Source organism: Ursus maritimus, unplaced genomic scaffold, assembly GCF_017311325.1.
Source record: "Ursus maritimus isolate PB19 unplaced genomic scaffold, ASM1731132v1 scaffold_10, whole genome shotgun sequence".
NCBI classification, from domain to species: Eukaryota; Metazoa; Chordata; class Mammalia; order Carnivora; family Ursidae; genus Ursus; species Ursus maritimus.
In genome coordinates, this window is record NW_024423344.1 from 45,400,716 (window position 1) to 45,423,281 (window position 22,566).

The 22,566-nt window shown below is 36.4% G+C and overlaps 1 protein-coding gene across 1 annotated transcript in view; it reads right to left on the minus strand.

The window, feature by feature from the left end:
• Positions 1-22,566, minus strand: part of DACH1 (dachshund family transcription factor 1) — a 413,621-nt gene that overhangs the window by 176,670 nt on the left and 214,385 nt on the right. Inside the window, exon 4 of the mRNA XM_040623452.1 lies at positions 9,018-9,179. Coding sequence (XP_040479386.1) covers positions 9,018-9,179 — 162 coding nt within the window. The remainder of the gene's footprint in view (positions 1-9,017; positions 9,180-22,566) is intronic.

Sequence of the window (22,566 nt, forward strand, 5' to 3'; positions counted from 1 at the left end):
CTTTCATCAGCGGGATCCTTGGAAATCAACACTCTTTGCTTATCATGCTGTGAAATACAAATAGAGCTAAAGGCAGGGTCTGCAAGGCACTGCTGCAGCGATATTAACTCACAGATCTGCCCTTTGTGAAGGAAACCGTATCCGTTTCATTAGTGCACACTCTAATTCAAAACTGTTGAAAATGAACTGCACATACTGTTTTAATAACAACATTCCTAATCATTATCAAACTGGTAATTCTCTCAGCACTGAATGTAAGGGTCTGTGTTTCCATTATAACCCGCTGTTAAAGAAAACCATATTTAAGTCCTCTCTTCTTTCCTCTTTTCCAAATGATCGAGGCTCATGGGGGGCGGGGGGGAATCAAGAGTCTGCAAGATTGTATATGCCACATTATTTCATCATAGGTGAATTGACACTTTCAGGCATTTATGTCAATGACAATATTATTTACTTATTATCATATAGTTATTCCATTTTGTATTCAGTTTGACAGGCCAGGATTCATACGGATGACTTTGTACAATTTTGGAATATTTGGACACTTTGGAGAAGAACCACAGTCACACAAATGTGAAACACCAGATCTGGCGACAGGGGCATAGGGCTCAGAGTTATAAACTCGTAGGGTCACACTCATGGCAACGTTGGACCATGAACACCCTAGTGACAACTCAAAGAATAAACTTTCTCATATCGGGTCATCCTGAGATATTTGAAACTTCTACCACTAAACATTATAATTTACAGATCACAAAGTTGAAGATTTATTTAATCGTATACCATCATATGAAGTTAAAATCTAAAACTGATAAAATAAACATATTAATGAATAAAATGAGCTATCTGATATTGAAAGGGTTGAAGAAGGTCTGAGGTTATTTTAAACTGAAATGTTTGTTCCCACTATACTTTATTTTTAAAGTTTATATGAACATTCTGGCATGTTGGTATAGATTGACAAAGATCATTTTAGAGCTCTCCTCAATGAAAATTGTATTTCCAAGGCTGTCATAAATGCTCTCAATCTCCTGGAATGTGATAGAGTCTACCTGTAATATATCCAAGTGAGTATATCTTACATTTCCTTATGTTTTATGATTACAAAATAGAACATCAAATAAAATAATTTAATTTACATCTCTTAATATAAAATGCTTAAATTATCAGGGTTACTTCATTATCCTGTCATTGGTAGGAATAAGCAATATTAAAACTAAAACAAAAACATTAGGCTAACATTTCCTAATCATGTTCTTCAACTGTCCATATAAATTAAGAAACTTCATGAAAATGAAGCAGACACTAGATAAAAAGTAGAAATAGACTCTACATTCCACTTATCTGTATCATGAAATACATTTAATAATTCACACAGGAAGCTAGTTTTTGTTACTGATCAAACTCTGATGATTTTATTAATGTATAAGCGTGGATTTAGAAATACGTGCTCAAACATTTTTAAGTGAGAAAAGGGTTCTTTTAAAAATTGAAATGTATTTTTCCATAAATAGTCACTTACTATCACTGGTGTTTCTCTTCTTTTATATAACCAATAAGAATAAAAAATGTCATGAGAGAAAATGCAAAATGATGCACTTTCTAGAAAATCACGAAAAAGGGCTTAATAAAATGACCAGTTTTTAGCACACTCACGTGTCATTTTAAAATAACCTAATTTTAGGCTATCTTACATATTTTGAGAAACTATTCATAATTCTACCACAATAACATAACAACATTAAACTCTTGTCCAGTTGCTTCCAACTCTAATGAGATGGATATATATATTACAAGGGTATAAAATTCTATATTATCTTTTTTCTTATATTCAAAATAAATATTTTCCATCCTTACCTATCATGTGTGATGGCTATAGTATTATGTGAAATTATGTATTAAAATATACTTAATGGTGCCTTGTTTTGAACATTTACATTACTTCAGGGTTGTATTTTATTTTAGAAATCACCATAAAGTATACCTTCTTGCCTTTTATCTTCTATGGAGTTTTCAAAAATCAAAGAATTTTAGAGCCAAGAGGGTAACTTAGCATGAAGCTGCTGATTTATTAATAAGAAAGCTGAGAAATTAAGAGACTTACCTAAGTTTGAGTTATTTATTAGCTATGTTACTACTAGAAGCTAAATCTTCTGACATATTTTGCTCTCTGCGGTCCCATTTCAGTCTGTGGATGCATCTGAAAGGACTTACCTATGTGTCATGCTAGAAGATGTTTAAATTTGAGACTTTGATAATTTTAAGTTAGCTGTCTATTCTTTATATTTTCACATTAGATTACTACATTTAAAATATTTAATGAAGAAAAATGCCAGAAATATTAAATATCTCCAAATTCATTAAAAGGTATGAAAAAGTAGCTTACTACTTCTTAGATTTTTAATGTTGGGGTAAGCAATTTTGTGTGAAATGTCAGTATATGAAGACATCTTTTGCATAGAGAATGATGGGAACCATATGGCTTATTCACAATCGATTGAATTACAAACCATGGCAGTTCCTACACTTTCAAGAGATGCTTATGTGGTCCTTCCATTAAAATTCCACTAATGTGACATTTGTGAAAAGGTTTATGTTTGGACATACTTTCCTCACCATATGTGAAGTTACAGAGCAAAAAGCATCCATTTAAAGTGTTTATGTATAAATTGACAGCTATCAGTTCTAAAATATTTCTCATTTCATGCGTCAGAATCCTTTTGGCCTTTTAGGGTATTCTTCTGTGTGTGTTTCCATGTTTACAAGACCCTGGCTGTTAATATTGTTAAATTTACTCATCAGACAGGAAGAAGGATCTTACAAATTATTGTTAGGCAGCGAAACATTAAGAAAGTTTGAAAAAAAAAAACTTTCCACATTTAATCTGTTAAACAATGGCAAATTTCTTATGAATCAGTGATACTGTAATTGAACTGGAGACATTTTTAGAGCAAGCTTGCTTTGGCTTTTTCACCCTCCGATTTGGAATCTGCTCACAGTACTGCCAGCTTAACCAAAAAGGATTAACTCTCATATCCAACTGAGAACACAGATAATTCTCAGTAATTGGTAAAAAATGAAGATGAATGGGGCTGAGAGATAAGGAGCAATTAGCTCATCAGCAGTTACAGCTGTGCACTCAATCCGGATCTATCTCTTGAGCCTCGGCCCCTTTTAAAGAACCTAAGCAGAATCAGCCTAGGACACCCCTCCCCAAAAAATTGCTGTACCTGCCCATCATTTCTCTAGTCTTCCATTTTATTTCCTGACTATACAAAGACACCTGTCATAGCATGCTATGTAAATTACTACCTCTCTCAGGACCTATGTCTAAAGCCAATCTTCTTTTTAAACTTTTTTTTTTATAACAGAAACCAAATGACTACTGTAGACACTCTTAAATTCCCTGTCAATCGTTTCATTATAGCAGCATCATCTGTTTGAAAATATAAGCAATTCCCTCATCTAATTATAGGAAGGATTTGAGGTTCATTAACATTGCCAAGGCAGAGGATCCAATGTGCAACTGCACGGCTCTGCTTGGTGGCCTGTGTTCTCAGTTTCCTTTTATTTGCTTTCTCAAGGTCTCCAAGACTTTTTCCTGAGATCATAAAATTAATTTTTCCTTCCAAACACACACGTGAGTTGGAAGAAAGGAAATGACTACAGTATAAACTATTCTACTTCTGCAGGAATGGTTTAAAAAAAAAAAAAAGAGGATGGTCAGCTGGATAAGATAATTTTATCTCCTATCTCCCTCCCTGGCTTTTCTTTCCCTCATTTGTTGTTGTTGTTGTTGTTATTGCTGTTGGTTGATGGACAGAAATAAGGAGTAAGGAATATTATGGAAGAATACAGCTGTTCATCCCAAACTCAAGTTCTTGTGTTAACTCGAAATTCCTCCATCCCTGTTAACCATTGCAAGCTTAGGCAAATGAAAACGAGTTGTACAATTCAGGCACATGGGGTGTGCACAGTTTGTGGGTCACTGCATCAGTGTACTGTTGCTTGTGTTCCACAATGTTCAGAAAGAGACATTCTGAAGTCTTAAGATCACTTCCTTAAAGAAATAACAGCAGTTAGGGGGTTCTGACTATAGTTTAAACAATGAGATTTTCTTGGGACATCTGTTTTGAGATCACATTTTGAATAGATATGAACTCATTTCCTACTAAGCAAGCAATCTACTATTGTTGATAGCTGTTTACCAGTTCTATGAGTCAGATATTAGCTAGTGGCAAAGGTCCCTCTTAAATCCTCCGAGTATTCTTTAAACTGTGTACATAGTGTTTTCCTTAAATAAAATGTTAAGAGAAGGTAAAAATGCAGTCTTTTCCTGCCTCCTGGTAAATTATAGTGCACAAAGTCTTGCACTTGGGAATAATATTTAATGTATTTATCTTTAAAGAGTCATTTCCTTTGTTATCATTAGTTAAGGGAATAAGATATTAGGTTTAGCAAGTATTTAAAAAACATAGAAACTACTGAGATGCTCATTATGTCAATATTTATATAGCATTTAAAAACCAGAAGTAAAAATAAGTTTCCTTTATTTAGATTAAATCGACTGTGATTAATTTAGTATCCTCAAAAATGTGCATGATGCCCCCCCAAAAAAGATAAGCAGATAAAAACACAGCTATAGATACTATGGGACTGACCTTGGGTTCACCGGTTTTAAATTCTGCCTTTCCAATATCCCAGTCCCAATTTCCAAGCAGCATTTTTTTAAGCTGGTTATGTAGATCAGTCCTTAAAGCAAAAAAATAGCAATTTATCTGGCCTGTATGTTGTGGATAGTGTTGCCACTAAAAAGAATCCAGGACATTTTTCCTTCTTATCTGCAATGTAGCTCATATCAGCCAACCTGTCACAAGATAGTACTTGATATAAACAAGAGATTGCAAAGACATCTCAGTAATCAATATCAGGATGGCTACAGTATGGAAACCCCAAGCAGTGCATATCATTTGTCTCAGCATCTATTTCTATGGCCAAATGAAGCATTAATTCAAATCATAAATCTATGGTGATTTAAATCTGGGAATGAGCACCTGCCTGCTTTAATGATTTATTTTGTACATTTCAGTAAGCAGGAGATTTGTCCATATGAACTGACAGGTCACCTTCAGATGCCAGGAGCAGACTGTTTATCACCATGCAGACTAGCATCTCATCTTAGCAAGTAAATATTAAACTAAAAGAATCCAATTGATTGTGGATGAGGGAGAATGGAGACACGGCCATATATTTTACTCAGCGTGCTGATGCCTCACTCAGATCTATCCCGAAGTCCTCACTTCTTCCTAAAATGATCATTCTGTTGGAAAGATGTGAGCTCAAGGTTACCATGTAAAATTGGGATATAAAATAATTATCTGTCACTGTCATAGATTGCTCCAAACACTTTTTTTTTTTTTTTGGCTAATTTTGACAATTCATATTAAGAACTAGAAGGAGTCATATGTAAGAAGAAGATCTCTTCACCTCACTAAGCCAAATCAAACCAAACCAAACACACACAAAATCTTCTTTCCGAGGCAGTGAGGATTTACTTACAACTGGAGGTTGCAGGGGGGTGGGGTCGGGTAATGTTCCTACACAGGAGAACCTAAAATGTTTAACAGAACATGTGAGCCAGATGAGTACAAGAGAAAAAGGAAACCTGAATTGATTTCAAAAATGTCACTGCATTTGGGCAGGGCTGAGCAGTAATACATCACATAAGAAGCACCTCTCTGAGGGGTTTCACTCCTTCAAAGAGACAATTGATAGATTCATGAGAGTAGTAAGTCCGTATTCTGAAATATAGGCCTTTGAGATTCTTGGGATTCCTCCTGGAATTCATATGCTTCAATACCACTTTCTAAGCCCCTCATGTTAGCTGATGCTCCCGGACCTAGCACATCCTGTTTTGACTGCCTGCTTACGTAGCCACCCCTCCCATAGACTGTATGCCCCCTGAGTGTTGGGACTGGATTATAATTATTTTGTGTTGCTAGAATGAGCTAAAATCAAATGCACAACAAAATCCAAATGACACAATAGCTCCCCCCAGATCTACTCACAGGCCTGCAGCTTAACAAATACCTAATAGAGAACAGGAAAACAGAGAAGGAAATAGTTAATGGTTGTAAAAAGAGGAAGAAGGTAATTTTCAGGAGGGCAAATTGGAACAAAAATAATAGCAAAAGCAGTACCAATATGATAACCTTACTGGTGACCAAACAATGGGATAAACAGATGTGGTAATAAATAAACACTTGACAAATAGGATCTTGTTTAATTCTCGTGATGTAGATATTATTAAGCCATTTCCCAGATATGCAATATTAGGCTCAGAAAGCTCACGTAACTTCCCAAAGTCATAGAGCAGGTAATTGCTGAACACTTACCAAGAGGCAGGCACTGTTGTCAGAACCAGAGAAGATGGGGAGGCCATATAAAGCAACTGCCCAGTTCAGCAACTACTTTGATCTATGCAAGCTCCACCCCAACACCCACCAGTCCCCTGCACCTTCCTTCCTCAACCCCTCCACCAAACCTTCTTTCCCTGATCTATAGAAAAGGAAGGGGGGTTGTGCTCTGGAAGGATAATCAATCATAAATTCTTAGATGACAGTGACATGTGAGACTAGAATAAAAATGACAATGATAACATATCCCCCCAAAATCAGCTACATATATCTAACAGAAATGATCTACCTGCCTCAAGGACTAGCAATGACACCAATGTTAACACACTCTAAAAATATTAAGACTCTGTAGGAAATTCAAATACATTTCTGCTCCTGATTCAAATTGGCGTTGGACGGTGGGGGTCAAAACTAAAAGGCAATATAAACTGCCAACTAAATACCTTGATGGAAGAAAAGCTATTTCTGCCAACTAGAACACAAAAGAAAAATCAAACTGCTTCTTTTTTAAGTCATTATGGTAGCTTATGTACCAAAATCATTACAGTAAACCACAATTTGGTCAGTAGGCAAATGTTATTCTATAATAGCAAATATTAAATGTATGTCAATGCCTAATTATGAGCCATGTTCTCCTTATCTTATGCCTATTGGATTTTCCAAAGTCAACTTCTGCTCTGCTGCTTAGGAAATTCAAACAGAGATATCATGTTTTAATATCTTTTGTTTTCAATGTTATTAAATTGCCTAATTTAAATATTCCTCCTCCCAGCGCCAACTATTAAGAACAGTCTGCGTTAAACACTTACTCTTCTAAAATTTTGAAAACAATCCAGATTGTTTTGCAATGGTGACTAAAATTTATAGTGGCCAATTACTTGTTTTTAGAAGTGTCTAATTTTGTTCTACTTTATAGGCCAAAGAAAGAGCCTGCTTATTTAAAAAAAATAATTACTTAATAGTTCCAAAAAGAGAATTATAATTCATTCATTTTTTTCAAAACTGTTTTTAATTTTCAAAAGTCTGAATTGATGTGTGTGAACCACGACCTTAACAACCCGCAGCCCTCCATCCTCTCCCTAGGAGCCCCACAAATGCACGCAGTCATGTTTTCCTTCATCCCTTCCAGCTGTAGAGCCATAGCTTTGGCTTTCTTCCACATCTTTTCATCCTTCTAAGAATTGCCACCGCCTTCTCTATAACCTACTCTCAAATCAAACCTATTATTCTACTTCTCTTGTGTAGTACTATGCGGAAAAGTCTATTTATCCCTTTTCTACATTAGAAGCTACCCTTTGGCATCACTGAAGCAATGGTATTTTCTGTATTGTGCATATATTTGCAAATGACTTCCGACTCTGACATTCACATCTAGTGTATGCTCCCATGGAACTGTTGAAAGAATGATTATTACTACAATCCATAGTATTCCTTCATATACCCTTAACTATATGACATTGGACTAGAGAGCTGCTGATCATCTGCAGAAATAATCTATTAAAACACTGCATGGAGAAGAAAATTTAATAGAACTGCCATGAATTATTGTGTGCTTCGTGGACATATGTTGGATAGAGTACCTTACACATACCTTGTAGTAGCCAAATTTCTCTTGCTAAATTATATTTTGAGCATTATATCTATATTTGAAAGAGAAACAATACAGTGCAGTAGCAGAATACAATGTTTTATCTCACCAACACAGAGATGAGAAAGATATCATCAATTAAAAAAGTTAACTTACATGTGAAATTGTGTTTGAAAAAATGAACTACCCAAATGAATTCTGCAAAGGCTGTTGGTTTTGGTTTAAACAATGACTATTAACTTTTCCTCTCTCTCTCCACATCTCAAGAAAGGAAAAAAAAAACCCAAGAGAAATTAAAGTTGTATATTTACAATGAGAGAAATTGGTAATGGTTATATATATATAGAATCAACTCTCAGCATAATTATTATTCTTGGCAGCACATGAAAGAATTAAGTTTATATGTTCCGATGCTGATACAAACTCATTTGATAACAAATCCATTAGGAATTAAAAAGATAAAGCATGGGTTTATCTGTAAATATTCTGGTCACCTTACCTATAGTCAGTATTTTAAATTTCTGATTATTGGGGCACCTGGGTGGCTCAGTCTGTTAAATGTCTGACTCTTGACTTCAGCTCAGATCATGATCTCAGGGTCTTGAGATAGAGCCCGCATGGGGCTCCACACTGGGTGTGGAGCCTGCTTAAGATTCTCTCTCTCCCTCTGCCCTTCCCCACCCATTCATGCACGCTCACTATGAAAACTAAACTAACCTAAAATAAAGTAAAATAAAATTCTGATTATTAAAACTTAATTGTATTACAAAAGATTTTAACTGAATGCTGTTAGAAGTTGCCTACATAAAGTTGATCCTGTATTTAAAAATTATGTTGCTAATTATTTATTCAGAGTACATGCTGTTAGAGGGGCAAAGAGCATCTCCAAAATACACAGTTTTCTAAGCTGAAAGTACCAACTTCTTGAATGGGCACCTCATAGTTTTGTTCCGGAAAAGAAAGTAATCTGGTAGCCACATGATCACAAAAGTTTCTGTGAACATACAACTTACCGACACTTGAATTCATGTCCCCATTTTCAGAATCTGCTCCATGTTGGTTATTACTGGCGTGATAGTTGCTCATGGCTTCCAATTTGATTTTTTTCACCTTCATTGCTTCGGCAATGGCTGCATTGGTAGCGGCGGCAGCTGCTGCAGCTGCTGCTGTCAGACCTTAAAAGAATAAATTAAAAACAAGGTAATTCAAATTCTGATCTTTCATGTAATAGTCCATGTACTTTATAGAACACACATACCAACAGATTAGAGTATCTGATTCCTCTATGCACCATTCTGATAACCTATGTTCATTCCCAACTAGCCAACGAAAAAACATTGATATGATGGGGAGAATGCACTCAAAACTCCCAAATTAAATATTAGCAGAAACATAATTCATACATAGAAGGATATCGGTAGAAATGCATCCAGAATTCTCTCTCAAACAAACCAGTTTGAATATGTTACTCACTGCTTAAAATCTTCTGCAGCTGCTAGAGGGATGGTGGGCGATGGGGGTGGGGAAGGGAGGATGTCCGAAGTGCTTAGCTTAATTCACAAAACCTTTCACTAGAAAGTGTAAACCTACCTAATCACTCCGTTTTCCTCATCCTCAGGCCACCTCCAGCCTGAACATGCCACCAACGCATACGTGCCCTGCCTCTCCGAGCCTGTGCCTTCACACATGCCTTTCCCTTTGTCTGGAACAGCCTTGCCCCCACAGCTCACTTCCCTGACCTCTCAGCTCCCAGCCTTCTAGCCCCCGAAGGAACACTTTTAACCACTGTGCCATGTTGGTCTGGAAGAGTTCACCTCTGCTCATCCAAAGAACAGGAGGTAGGGGTGGACCTGAGATTAGAAATAGAATTTGAGGCCAGATTACGGAAGAACAGAAAGCAAGGCCATGCCTTATGGACAGGCTACAGGTAGCCAGCAGAGGCTTTGGAGCAGGGGAGTGGTTTGTTTTTCATAAAGGTGTGAACTTTTTTTACCAGGTCAGTTCATCCCTCACCCACAAAATGAGAGACACTGCAACATCTGGATAATCTCCCCTAATTCTAAAACTTTCACAGTCGGGGAGAGGATATATATATCGTCGCTCCCCATCCTCTTTTTGCTATGGCTGCTTCAGAGTTTCTAACTACAGTGCTTCAACTTGGTTTGAATTTATCTGTGTGATTTATTTCCACTCCCAGCTGGTGGATTAGAAACTGAACACCTCTCTCCTCTTTTCCTCCCCACTAATCATCACTTCTAGTTACTACAGCAAATAAGTTACAGCCTCAGAAACTCTAAGAAAGTCTTTTTTTTCCCCCTAGAAATCTCTATTTTTTTAGAGGTTAGAAGAACTCACCTTTCCTTCAGATCAGACCAAAGAGGCCTTGACAACTTTCACCCCAACACAACAAGACCTTCAGAATAGATCTTTGAGTGAAAAACTGATAACTACCCTCTAAAAAGGCACTGATGTAAACTCAAAGAATTCATCTGGGTCTAGACTGTACATTCGTTGCCTTTTAAGTCCCAACTTGAACTGATTCTCTCATCTTCCTATGATTGAATTTACTCCCCAGTTACTCATTTCCTTCAAAGGTGTTTCAGAACATTTTCTTTCCTGTTAAAATTCTCTCGTGTTTCCCAGCAACTCTCTCTTCCTCGATTTTGCCTTGTCACAAATGTGACCATCCTACGTGCCCCTTCCTGTCATTGCCTGGTGTTGCTCCATCTCTAACTGATGACACTTCCAGGGTCTTAATCTTTGCTTTTATGCAGCAGGTAAATCTTGGTAATAGTATTCAAATAAGGAAGATCAAACTACAACTTGAGATATGATTTGTTATTATTACACGGATCTGAGTTCAATTCAGTAGCATGAGATACAACTATGCATGTTGCAGCCTTAGACAGCCCATAAAGTCTTTTCAAGTACGGTTTCTTCGTCTATAAGTTCATGCTAGTCACAAAGGGATAATATGAGGATTAAATGAGATAGACTATGTGAAAAAGGCCGTATCATGTTTTGTTTTGTTTTGTTTTTGAGAAAGAGAGAGCATGGGTGTAGGGATAGGGGTAGAGGGAGAGGGAGAGAGAGAGAATCTTAAGCAGGCTCCATGCTCAGGCAGAGCCTGACGTGGGGCTCAATCCCATGACCCTGAGATCATGACCTGAGCTGAAATCAAGAGTCGGATACTCAACTGACTGAACCACCCAGGGGCCCCCAGCCATATCATGTTATTAAACACTAGGCATGCCCTGCATTCTATTCCCTCAAAAAGTCCAGCCCTAGCTATGATTCTTGCAGGATATGGTGGACTGGCCACAGCCCCTCAGCTAGAAGAATCTTACTTCTCCTTAGCTGATGACATTAACCCTTGACATTTAAAAATAATTTTTATAATTTTATGTATCTGATCTTATTTATGGTACTCTTCTATTTGTCCACTTGACAGTTTACCCCACAGCTTTACATTTCTAATATAAATTTCAAAAGATATACAGTGGTTCCCCCTTATCCACGGGAGATATGTTCCAAGACCCCCACTGGACGCCTGAAATCACAGATAGGGCTGAACTTTATATATACTACGTTTTTTTCTATACATACATACCTATGACAAAGTTTAATTTTAAGTTAGGAAACAAGAGATTAAAAACAATAAAATAGAACAGTATACCATATAACAGTATACCCTAATAAAAGTTATGTGAATGTGGACTCTCTCCCTCAAAATATCTCATCATACTGCACTCACCCTTCTTGTGATGATGTGAGATGATAAAATACCTATGTGATGAGATGAAGCGAGGGGAACGCCGCAGGCACCGTGACATAGTGTTTGGCTACTATTGACCTTCTGATGATTTGTCAGAAGGAGGATCATCTGCTTCCAGACCGCGGTTGGCCAAACTGGGGAAAGGAAACCGCAGACAGGGGGACTACTGGATGCACATGACCCATACATGCTAGCACTGAACTATTTAATACTTATAAGTATTGAATTTTTAGTCTAATTTAATGAAGTCAGGAAAACAGCAACGGCATTTTCAGCAGTTGCTGATTTTAGTCCCACTAACTCACCTGGATCACAATTCTAATTCTTTTATAGCTTTCAAATTCAAGCAATTTTCTCCATTTCCCTGGCTCCCTCTAGTGCCAGCTGCCACCCTTTCTTCAGCGGAGTTCTGCAGTCATCTTTCAACAGCTTCCACTGTCCCCACTTCCAATCTCTTACTCTTCATACAGCAGTCACCATAATCTTGTAGAAAGGAAAATCCAATCACGACATTCAATGCCTGCTCTTAGGAGCAGGTGGGGTGCTTCACATGGCTGTCAGGGCCCTTCGTGCTCAGTCCCTTGCCTATCTGTGTAGCATCATCCGTTCCACCAGGTCCCACTTGCTTTCTGTGCTCTAGACACGTCGGCCTTCTCCCATTTCCTCTAATGGACTCCACATTCCTTCTTTCAAGCCAGACTTTGCACATGTTCCCATTTCTAGAAAAACTTTCCCATCCCTGCCCCAGACCAGCCATGTGTCCATGATCTGATGGCTTAAATATTAGGCTCTAGGAGTAGCAGGCTCAGCTTCCTGACTCTTAAATCTCCCTGGGAAACAGCAATCAACATTTCAAGAATCAGCTCAAAACTCACTTATGAAGAGCTGACCCTCCTTACTCCTCAAGAGGAGAGCCAACCATCCTCTCGTTTGTGTTCTCAACCTGCTCTGTGTGAGTTTGCCATCCTTTGTGCATCAGAAGCACCCAAGGAGCTTTTAAGCCATGCAAACGGCTGAGTCCTACCAGAGGACATTCTGGCTGGAACTCCCGCAACTGTATATTTTGGAGTGGATTTCACTGTTCCTCAAGTCATTTCGATGTGCAATCTGAGAGGAGAAACTCAGTCTCTTGAATTCGTTAATGCTCTTTTTTTGGGTGAGGGGGGAGGTACCAAGGTGGAAGACAGGATTAAGGCTAGCTCCTCTAACTAGGTTTTAACACCAAAAGCACAGAAATATGTCTCTAATGTATGTATCCTAAACATCTACCACAATGTCTGCCACAAATTGTCACTGAATGAAAAAGCACTTCTGAAACTAGATTACTTGTACAGCTACAGGAGAAATATGGTCACTACTTTAACAATATGTATTATTAAAGCATTATGTTGATGTAACAATCAATGTGAACATACTAGGAGTAGAAAATTTCATGAATTGAATACAAAGCATGATTCTCCCAAGTTACACCTGCCTAGGGCTGGAGAGGATCACAAAAAAGGCTCACCCGCCCTCCGTGTTTATTGTACTTCCTGTTGGCCTTGCAATGGCCCTTTCAAATCTCTGATGTAATTCTCAAATCTCCCTCCAACTTGCTCTTAGAAAGAGCTCCCATTGTATATTTTGTTCCAAAATGAAGTTGTCTTTGAAAAAATTATAATAAATTCACAAAATAACTCTAACTTTTGATCTATATAGAGAATTCAAACTGTGAAAACATTTACATGTCATCAAGAATTGTCTACTAGAGTAAATACTGGCAATCCATGACATTATCAGGCACCTTTAACTCCCTGCCTCACCCTTTTCTCAGAGTATTTTTTCCTCTTGCCTCAGATTCACAGGATTTTTGTTATGTCCTCCTTCAGTATCCTACTCTCAAGTACATTATATTGCAAATTTACCACTGCTTTAACTCTTCCCAATCAAGACAAACCATTTTTATCTCAGAACCAGGTAATTCAATGTTTCTCAAAGTGATAGTCAACATCAAATCCAGCTGTCATGCACGGTAAAGTTAGAGATGATCTTCCCCAGGGTCACATTCACAGCTATGTCTGGGATGGACTGAGGAATCTATGTTTTTACCTTTCAGCAAACAGGTTGATTCTTATGCTCACTCCCTTTAGATTATTTGCTGACAGTCATTTACACTAAAGTGTGTCTGCATCTTACAATAAAAGTTTACTAACCAAGCAGATCATCATTACACTTGTTTTCAAAAGTGAGTATGCTTAAGAATCAACAAGGGAACTTTTTAAAATATTAGATCAGGTTCAACCAAGGAACTGGAGTTTGAGACATACTGCTCTAGTGGGATGTAGACTTTGTAAAAATAAGTCTTCTTGTGCCCTGAGCCTACCACAGCAGAAGCAAAAAGCCAGCCAGGTAATGCAGCACTTGTCTGTGTTACTGATGCAGCGACCTGCACATTATTAGCTCCAGCAACCACTTACACGTATGAATCTGTTCAGCATGTCTAGCAACTGTACTGAAATGGCTTGGGCAGTCACTCCTGATCCTTTCATTGGTGAGGTTTTCGCCAGATTTCCTTCTCTCATTGGGAGAAAAATTACAAATGTGTGTGTATGTGTGTGTGTGTGTGTGAGAGAGAGAGAGAGAGAGAGAGAGAGAGAGAGTCAGAGAGACAAAGAGAGAGAGACAGAGAGACAGAGATTATATGATGAAGGAACAAATAAATAATTCCTTATACTACCAAATGATTAACCCACCTATTTTACCTCACCAAACTTACTTTTTTACACTCTCAAAGAACATTTAAGTATCTCATACACCAAAACACAACATGTACTAAACGAAGAAGTCAGATATGGTATAATTTCATTTTATTTTACAAGAACCTAAATCCAATGCAATCAACAAGGGAGAAACTTAAATGTATACTTAACACTCATTTCACACTAATAAGATGATAGATTGAGAAATATTTTGTTTAAAAAAGACATTTTCCTTCAGAGGAAGGATGGTAAGTCAGTCTGTACACTCCTAGACCTCCAATTGGCCTTCAGGAAAGGGATCGTACATCAAAATTGGTTAAAGACCATAAACCTTAAATCATGCAAAACTATTTAGGTTTTTTTTTTCCCTTTCCTATTAAATGTCTACAAGCTTTACATTTATAATATAAAAGAATAAGTAGATTTTTAGAATGAATTTTAAAACACAGCTTTTCATATTATTGTCCGAATTATGATATAAACACATTACTGTGGGCTTCATTCCACTCTGCTCCTTCAGAGAAAATTCTGTATCATTTTTTAACTGCATATTGTTAGAAGTTTTTTTTTCTTATCCTGGCTTATAGATTTCTTTTACTTTCATTTTTTGATGCTCTCTAAAATCCTTAAAGTTCTACTTGAATAAGTGACTGCCATGGAAATTACTAGTTATCTAAACTCGCTATCATATAAGGAGTAAACACACGATGGTTAAAAAAAAATTGACTCCAAAAAGCCACACAAACTTTGGACAACATGCATCAAATTTATCTGGAATACCGTTGCAAGTTATATAATTCCTAAGGCTTCAAAATTCTCACCTCTAAAACAGATATCAGTTCTGACTTGGTAGGGATGTTGTGGAGAATAAAGACAAAATAGCATATGCAACAGCATGGGCAGATACTAAGCCCTCCACAAATGGTAGTAAATATTATCAAGTAACCAGAATATCCATCATGCCCTTATGTTTAGTTTTAGCTAGGTTCAGTTACTCATAAAAAGACAACTATGACAAAAGCTACCTAACAGTGTAGAGTGAGAATTTAGCCATTTGACAAATGGAAATCTAAAATCCATGCTTCTACCTAAACATTTCATTTAGTAGTCTACATTGATCATATTTATCTTAAAATCACTAAATCTCCACTCTGTGCTGTATTGATACAAAACCTTCACTACTTCAAATTCAATATCCTAAAACCAATCCAAGCGTTTATCATTTGGAAGAGAAGCAGGCATTGTCACCACTTACGAGTCTTATTTTACCTTGCAAAGATAGCATTTTTCTTCTGCTTTCAACTTCTATCAACACAGACTTTAAATCTTTCAAATGCCATGTACAATCCGGATGACTCTTTCTAAAAAAGGGAAAAGTATCCCCATTCTATTTAATTCCAATAAGTTAGTACCCCTTGTGATAAAGAGTAGATTACAACTATAGATTATAAATATCAATAAAAGAGACATATTGCTGTCAAATTCTTTCTCTGATCTGTTTGTTTGCTCATTAACTTGAAAGGTCCAATCTTTGATCTTTGGTTTCAAAGACATCAGGATGACTTCCAAATGTTTGATATGTTGTCTACTTTTATATCACATTCCATATAAAATGTATTTCCCAAAATGTAATGGTTAAATAAAATGAGTTATATACAAGAGATAGTAAGCAGTCAAAGCTTCCACATGATAGACTTTTTTATGAGTCTATGTCACTTTATCCAAATTTAGAAGAAACCATTTTAAAGATGTAGTAGATTATAGCCAATGGTAGTTATTATTAATATTCTGGAATTGATAAGTTATTTATGTCTGGCATTCTTCCTACTGATTATTCACGGAGACAGGCGGCTTATAAATATCTCATCACTCCACCGTCACAGAAATTTCATCGACAGTGCTCATGCACAGCTATTAGCAATATGAATCTAACCATTACAAGAAGGAGGAAAATCGAACATGTGGCATTAATACGCAGTCCTGGTTCCTAACCATCTGATAGGCAGATGGTGTGAAGCGGATTCTCCAGCTGAAATGAAGGGGCACATCATTTAAAACCTTGTTTGCATTCTAACTGTTATCAGTGCCATATTGATATACATGATACATCATGGCAGTATTTGAACAATCTAGTTTGTTTCAGTCATAAATGTTTACTGCCTTGTTTTTTTTAATCTTATAAGCATGTTCAGAAGAGTGTATTTTTAATTTATGAAACCTATTGTTTACTTCTGTTGAACTAGAAGATTAGTGGAAAGCAGGAATATTAAATTACTTCAACCACAGCAATATAACCAAGACAGATGAATAAAGTGGGTTTCTATTTTCAATAAAGGATGTTAGTGAAGGAGTTTTAAAATTAGCCCAGGCATTTTGTGCATTAAATGCATTTATTCATTTAAACCTTCTGGCTTTTTTTCCCCCAAGTGGCATACAGAGAAACTTAATGCTTTACATCGCCATTCATTTAAAACTCTCACTGTGTGCAATTAATCTTGTCCAACAATTCAATTCAGAAAGTAAAACATCAAAAAGCATAGTTCAATTCAACAGTCATTACTGTGAAGTAATCTTTCTGCTCCTGACAGTTCCTATAGACTCTTTGCAAAACTCTGTTGAAGGTGCATTTTAAGCTCCATATAAGTTTGAATTACAACTCAATTGAAATCACTCCAAGTCTTAGAAGAACTTTTGGCTCAACATAACAACTTGAAAATACCAGTACCTTCCCCCCCTCCCCGTTTTCTTCGTACCCTTATTTAAATACCAGCTGTCTAAAACACTAACACTAATTTTCAGTTATTTTTTCAATACTTTCTAAATAAAGGAAGATTGTGATTGAAATATACCTGTCCTCACCCTTGAATGATTAAATAACAGAAATGATAAGCAACTAGATAAGCAACTTAATTGTGAATCAGAGTAGACTGAAGATTTTGAAAGTGAATTTGTCTCCTAATGTCCATTAGACTGACTTTTCTTGCCCTTTAAAACACATTTATATTCTGCAGAGAAAAGGAAAATTGATCTTTGAGGCCATTAATGGAAACACTCCCTATACCAGTTTTCAGCTTTTCAATTGATTTAATTAGATTTTAAAAATGTTTGGATTAACAAAAAAACCCACTAATTTGGAGAAATATATGGAAAGAGTTTATTGTAATACTGATAATGCTAATCAATCAAATAGACATCAAATTTAGCCTTCTTATTCTGAGCAGCTTAAAATCACAGTCTCTCAGAGTAAAGAAAGTAACAGCAGTAGTGAAGTCGTTGGAGGGAACACCATGGGGGTGTCATTTGGCCATGTGTTAAATCACTGAGGAATTTCCATGGAAGTTTTGAAGCACTCAACTTCTGACCACTAACTCACAGAAACAGGCTGTGAGTTAAAATTAATTAAAATTTTTAAATTACTATGGTTTAAAATAAGAAAATAGGTAATTTATGAAAAGTTGAATTCGGCACAAAAAAGGTCTTGAATATTTAACTCTCACTTTTACTCCATCTGTTAACATTACCACCTGTAGAAAAATAGTTAACAGCCACTTGGGGTCTAGACGTCTAAAGCATGGAGACGAGAAAAACTATCTAATGCGACCCTTTTATTTTACTGATGATGAAACTTAGGGGCAGTGAGGTTAATCATTTCTATAAAGTCACACCATTAAATAATGATAGAGTAATCCCAATTCCCTTAACTCCCAGTTCAGCATTGACCACACTGACTCTGTCAATAAATGTAAAAGGAAAAGTACAGAATATAGTAAACTACGGAATCGTTGAAAGAAAATGAATCCCCTTTCCTCAAGTAGCTTATAGATTGTATAGGCAGGCAAGGTTATAGACCCTCAGATGATGTCACAAGCATAAGCTGACTTCATGGAGAAACCGGACCTAAACGTTCATTTGTAATTCAGTTTCATAGAATTTAGAATATATCTGCCACTGAAACAATGGTCTTTGAACTTTAATTGTGCACAAAACTTTTAACCTGGACTATGGGTGAAATACAGTATTTATATTATCTTGAGTCCTATATTTTAAATACAGCACAACAAGAAAAAAGGAGAAGAGAATTATTTTCCCTCTATATCTTGAATATAGAACAAATTTTAAATAGAAACAAATTGAAATAAGTAAACTTTGACTCTAATTTTCTTTAAAGCACCCTTCTTCCTATTATTATTCCATCTCCAATAAACTGCTCATTAGATGTCCTCATGTTTGTCTAAGGCTCAATTCTTTTTACTACTCACATGACTCATCACCCCAAATTACTCAGTGCATTGACTCTAGGCAGGTGCCTCTTACTAGCCTGAGAATAACAGTGTGTGACATTCTGAAAGGTTGTTTTTTAAAGAGGCTACTTGTCAATATATTGGTGACAGTTCAGGCAGTATAATAAGTGAAAAGAGGAAATGGTGTCATAAATTTAATTTCCTGCAAAGGAGTCACCTCATTGGCATTTTAGCCTAAGAATAATCTCCCCAAATGTTCACCTACGTTTCTCAACACCATGTAAATCCTCTCCTAAATCCTTTGATACTTCAATAAGACTCTCTCTTTTTTCCTTTTTCCAGAATTCAGGTAGCATGTGGTTGTTGGTGAGAAGGGGAGAGGAAATAAGAAAAAAGTGTCACAAAGGTGGCCATTTTTTACATGAAGTTTCGCATGGGGGAAGGGGGGTTTACCCAGTAGGACAAAAGTAACTGAAAAAGATGTGGCCACAACCTTTTTCTGATATAGGAGTATAAGCTTTTTTGAAGGAAAAGACTCAAGGAAGAAATGTAATTATAACACACACACACACACACGCACACACACACACACACACACACACAAACACTTTGTGAACAGTGGTCAGGCTCTGGGTTTGGAACAACAGACAGCCATATTCACTGAATAACAACAGGAACAGGGGGACTAATTGAGGCAATATATTCTTCACCCCTTTGTCATTAGGTTCTAACATTCATATCAACATCTCATTGAATCACCATAGGCAGCCTAAAAGGTGCATATTTTCCTCATTTGGTTATAAGGAAAATGTGAACAGTGATAGGCCAATTATAGTACTCGGAAAAAGAGGTTTTGGGTTGAAGTTTTAAAGCTGGATTCTAGAAAAGAACAATCCTATGTAGAAGCATATATACTACTATGTGATAGGGAAGATGCAAAAGAAATAGAGGTTATAGTTCATGGTCACAAGTGGTTGTCATCCCGTAGACGGTGGCATGTTAAACAGGTGAAGCCCTTACCTTGGCACATCTTTGTAATCATAGTCAAGTTACTTATTTTTGGTTTTTTAGTGTAACAAACAAATTACTTAAAATGTCTGATTTTGAGGTGAACTTGGACAACTTTGTCACTCAAGAAATAAATGCTATCTATGTTTAAAACTCTTCGCCCTTTGAAGTTTCATTAGTATATTCAACTCAGCTCACCTAGGAACAGAGCAGGTGAATATCAAGGAATAGCTACCAATGGTTGTTACACTCACTTCTCCCTTTTTGCTGTGAAAATTCAGCATAACAGAAAAAGCCATGTAATTCCTAACATGACAAGAAATGTGAGTCTTTTGTTTATTTCAAAACAATAGTAAATCATAGCCCATCTTCAATTTTCCTTATATCCCTTCTTTTTAGGAGTAAAGTCTGCCGTTCTACTGATCCAGTGGCTTCTCTTGACCTAATTTATGTTGTACCATGAGATTCTATTAAAAGAAACTAAATCACTGCAGTAGATTTATTCACCTTAAATAATTTAAGCTAATTGAAAAAGAACCAAACTAAAACTAAAACACTTCTCTCAAGCATTCAACTCCTGCATGTCAATTAGTAATTTAAACAACCAGCTAATCACAACAGCCCCATGAGAAACACGGACCCGTGCTACGTACACATTTCTCTACCTTTGCTGAGCTGAAGGCAGAAACAAATATCAATTCTGAGTCTGAAAGTATGTGTATCTATTCTGTAGTAATTAGGCAAGTCCAATGAAATATTTTCACAGATGGAACTAAGATTTTTCTCCATTTTCCCAAACAATTTTGAAAAGAACACATAGAAAAATGAGAGAAATACCTGGAAAAGCATATCCAATCACTCTTTTGGCAATGAGTTATGGCATTCCAAATTTATAACATGACTTAAGTGAAACAAAATTAAAAACATTATTGTTATTCACAAAGGTTACCACATCATAATAACCAGAAACTGAATTCCTAATGGATTGATTTCAAAATTAACAACCCGGCCTAATATAACTATTATTATAGTTTATCATTGTTATATTGTTTCTTGTTGTGAAAAGTTATTAAATATCATTTTGATTTAAGATCTGTTAATAGTGTCTCATAATGTAATCACAACTTATAACATTCAGATCGTCCCAACATTATAGAACTCCATTTGTAAAATCAGTGGTCATTTTTCTCACGTAATTATTTAATTTTATAATTGGACCTTTGTAATACCTGCAATGTGTGGCATAATCACTCGTATGACAGTCCTACAGAGTCCTACAAAGCTTTTTGCAGCATTTTTGCCATACATCTTTCTTAAGAGAATTAGAAAATTCAAACATAACTTCGTCTTGGAAGTAAAGCCTTTTGAAATATGGCTGAAGTGCACACTGCATAAAGACAACACGCTTAAGCAGACTTTTCCCCCTTTAAACAGCATTCAAATTTTCAAAAGCAATAGATTCTCAGTCCACACGGAGTCTATTGCATTATTCATTTCATGTGCAACCTCATGCTGGACCATAAATTGTTACTTTATCTAATCAAAGGAGACTTAACTCTACAGAAGGTCAAAGGTTTAATTTTGTGAAGTATTATCTTACGCTATGAGTTTAACCGAAAAATAGAAGAAGAAAAACAGCCAAGAAACTGGTAATAAATGAACCTTTATTGCCTCAGGCATTGGCCTAGTTAATAAACTTTCATTGAAGGTTTCTTTCAACTGTTACGGACAATGAGAGGAAAAAAATCTTAAATTACAGCCATGTGTGACTTTTAAAGCAGTCATTCTTTTTTATCTCAACCTCCCTAGCTCAGGGAAAAAAAAAAAAAAAAAGACAAAGAGAGATTGTCTTCGATCTTTTAACCAAAAATGTATGTTTCTAAACAGATGAAAAAGTGCAGATAAACTTTTCTAAAAGCAGAGGTCAGCTTTGAACAATATAAAAAAATGCATTCTTTAGGTGTTGAATCTTAGAGAACAATCTCTCTAGCTAAATGTAAAACTACAAAAGGGAGGAGGAAGGCATGTTGTATTCTCCACAAATCTAACTCTTAAATTATAGCCTCTTGTTTAGCAAAACGTGATGCCTTATAATCTCCCCATTACCACTCTAAATCCATTGTAGTTTTAATATCCATTAAATGCATTGTAAATAAGTACATTATTTATGTACTATTTGCCCCATTTTAGGCAAAAAAAAAATCCTTTTATTTTCAAAAACAAACACTAGTAGCAAAATAATTCCTTTTATTGTCATGCAATTAAAATCTTCAGGAGAAACAATTCTTTTTAGCTGATACAACCAAAAATTGCCTGTGGGTAGTACCTTCCCTACCAATATTTTCCAGGAAAGAAAATAAACTGAGTTGTTCTGAACGCATATGCTATTTTTTGTTTTCAGGAAGCACTGTGTGAAGTACAAAAGTTACATGGCCTCAATGACAACATCTTTATCTCCACACCACAGCATAAATAAGGTAGATCCTTGCACCACCAACAGAGTTCTCATCAGCTGTGAGAAAAGAAAGAAGCCATGTTTTGCATCTTCCTTCAGATATTCTCAAACAGAAAAGGAAAAGAGGGCTGGTTCTGTGCTCCTAACTGGATGCCTACCCCCCCCCCCCCCCCCGCCTCTGTCGGATTCCCCCCACAAATCACAATGCTTTCAGCAGGGCACGGAACCCTTTTCCCACCTGGCAGCATTTGGACAGAAGTGGGCTCTACTTCATCCCAGGGACATGTCCTCGGGATGCCATCTTGGCCACCTTTGAATCTGAACATGATAGCTGCTTATACCAGC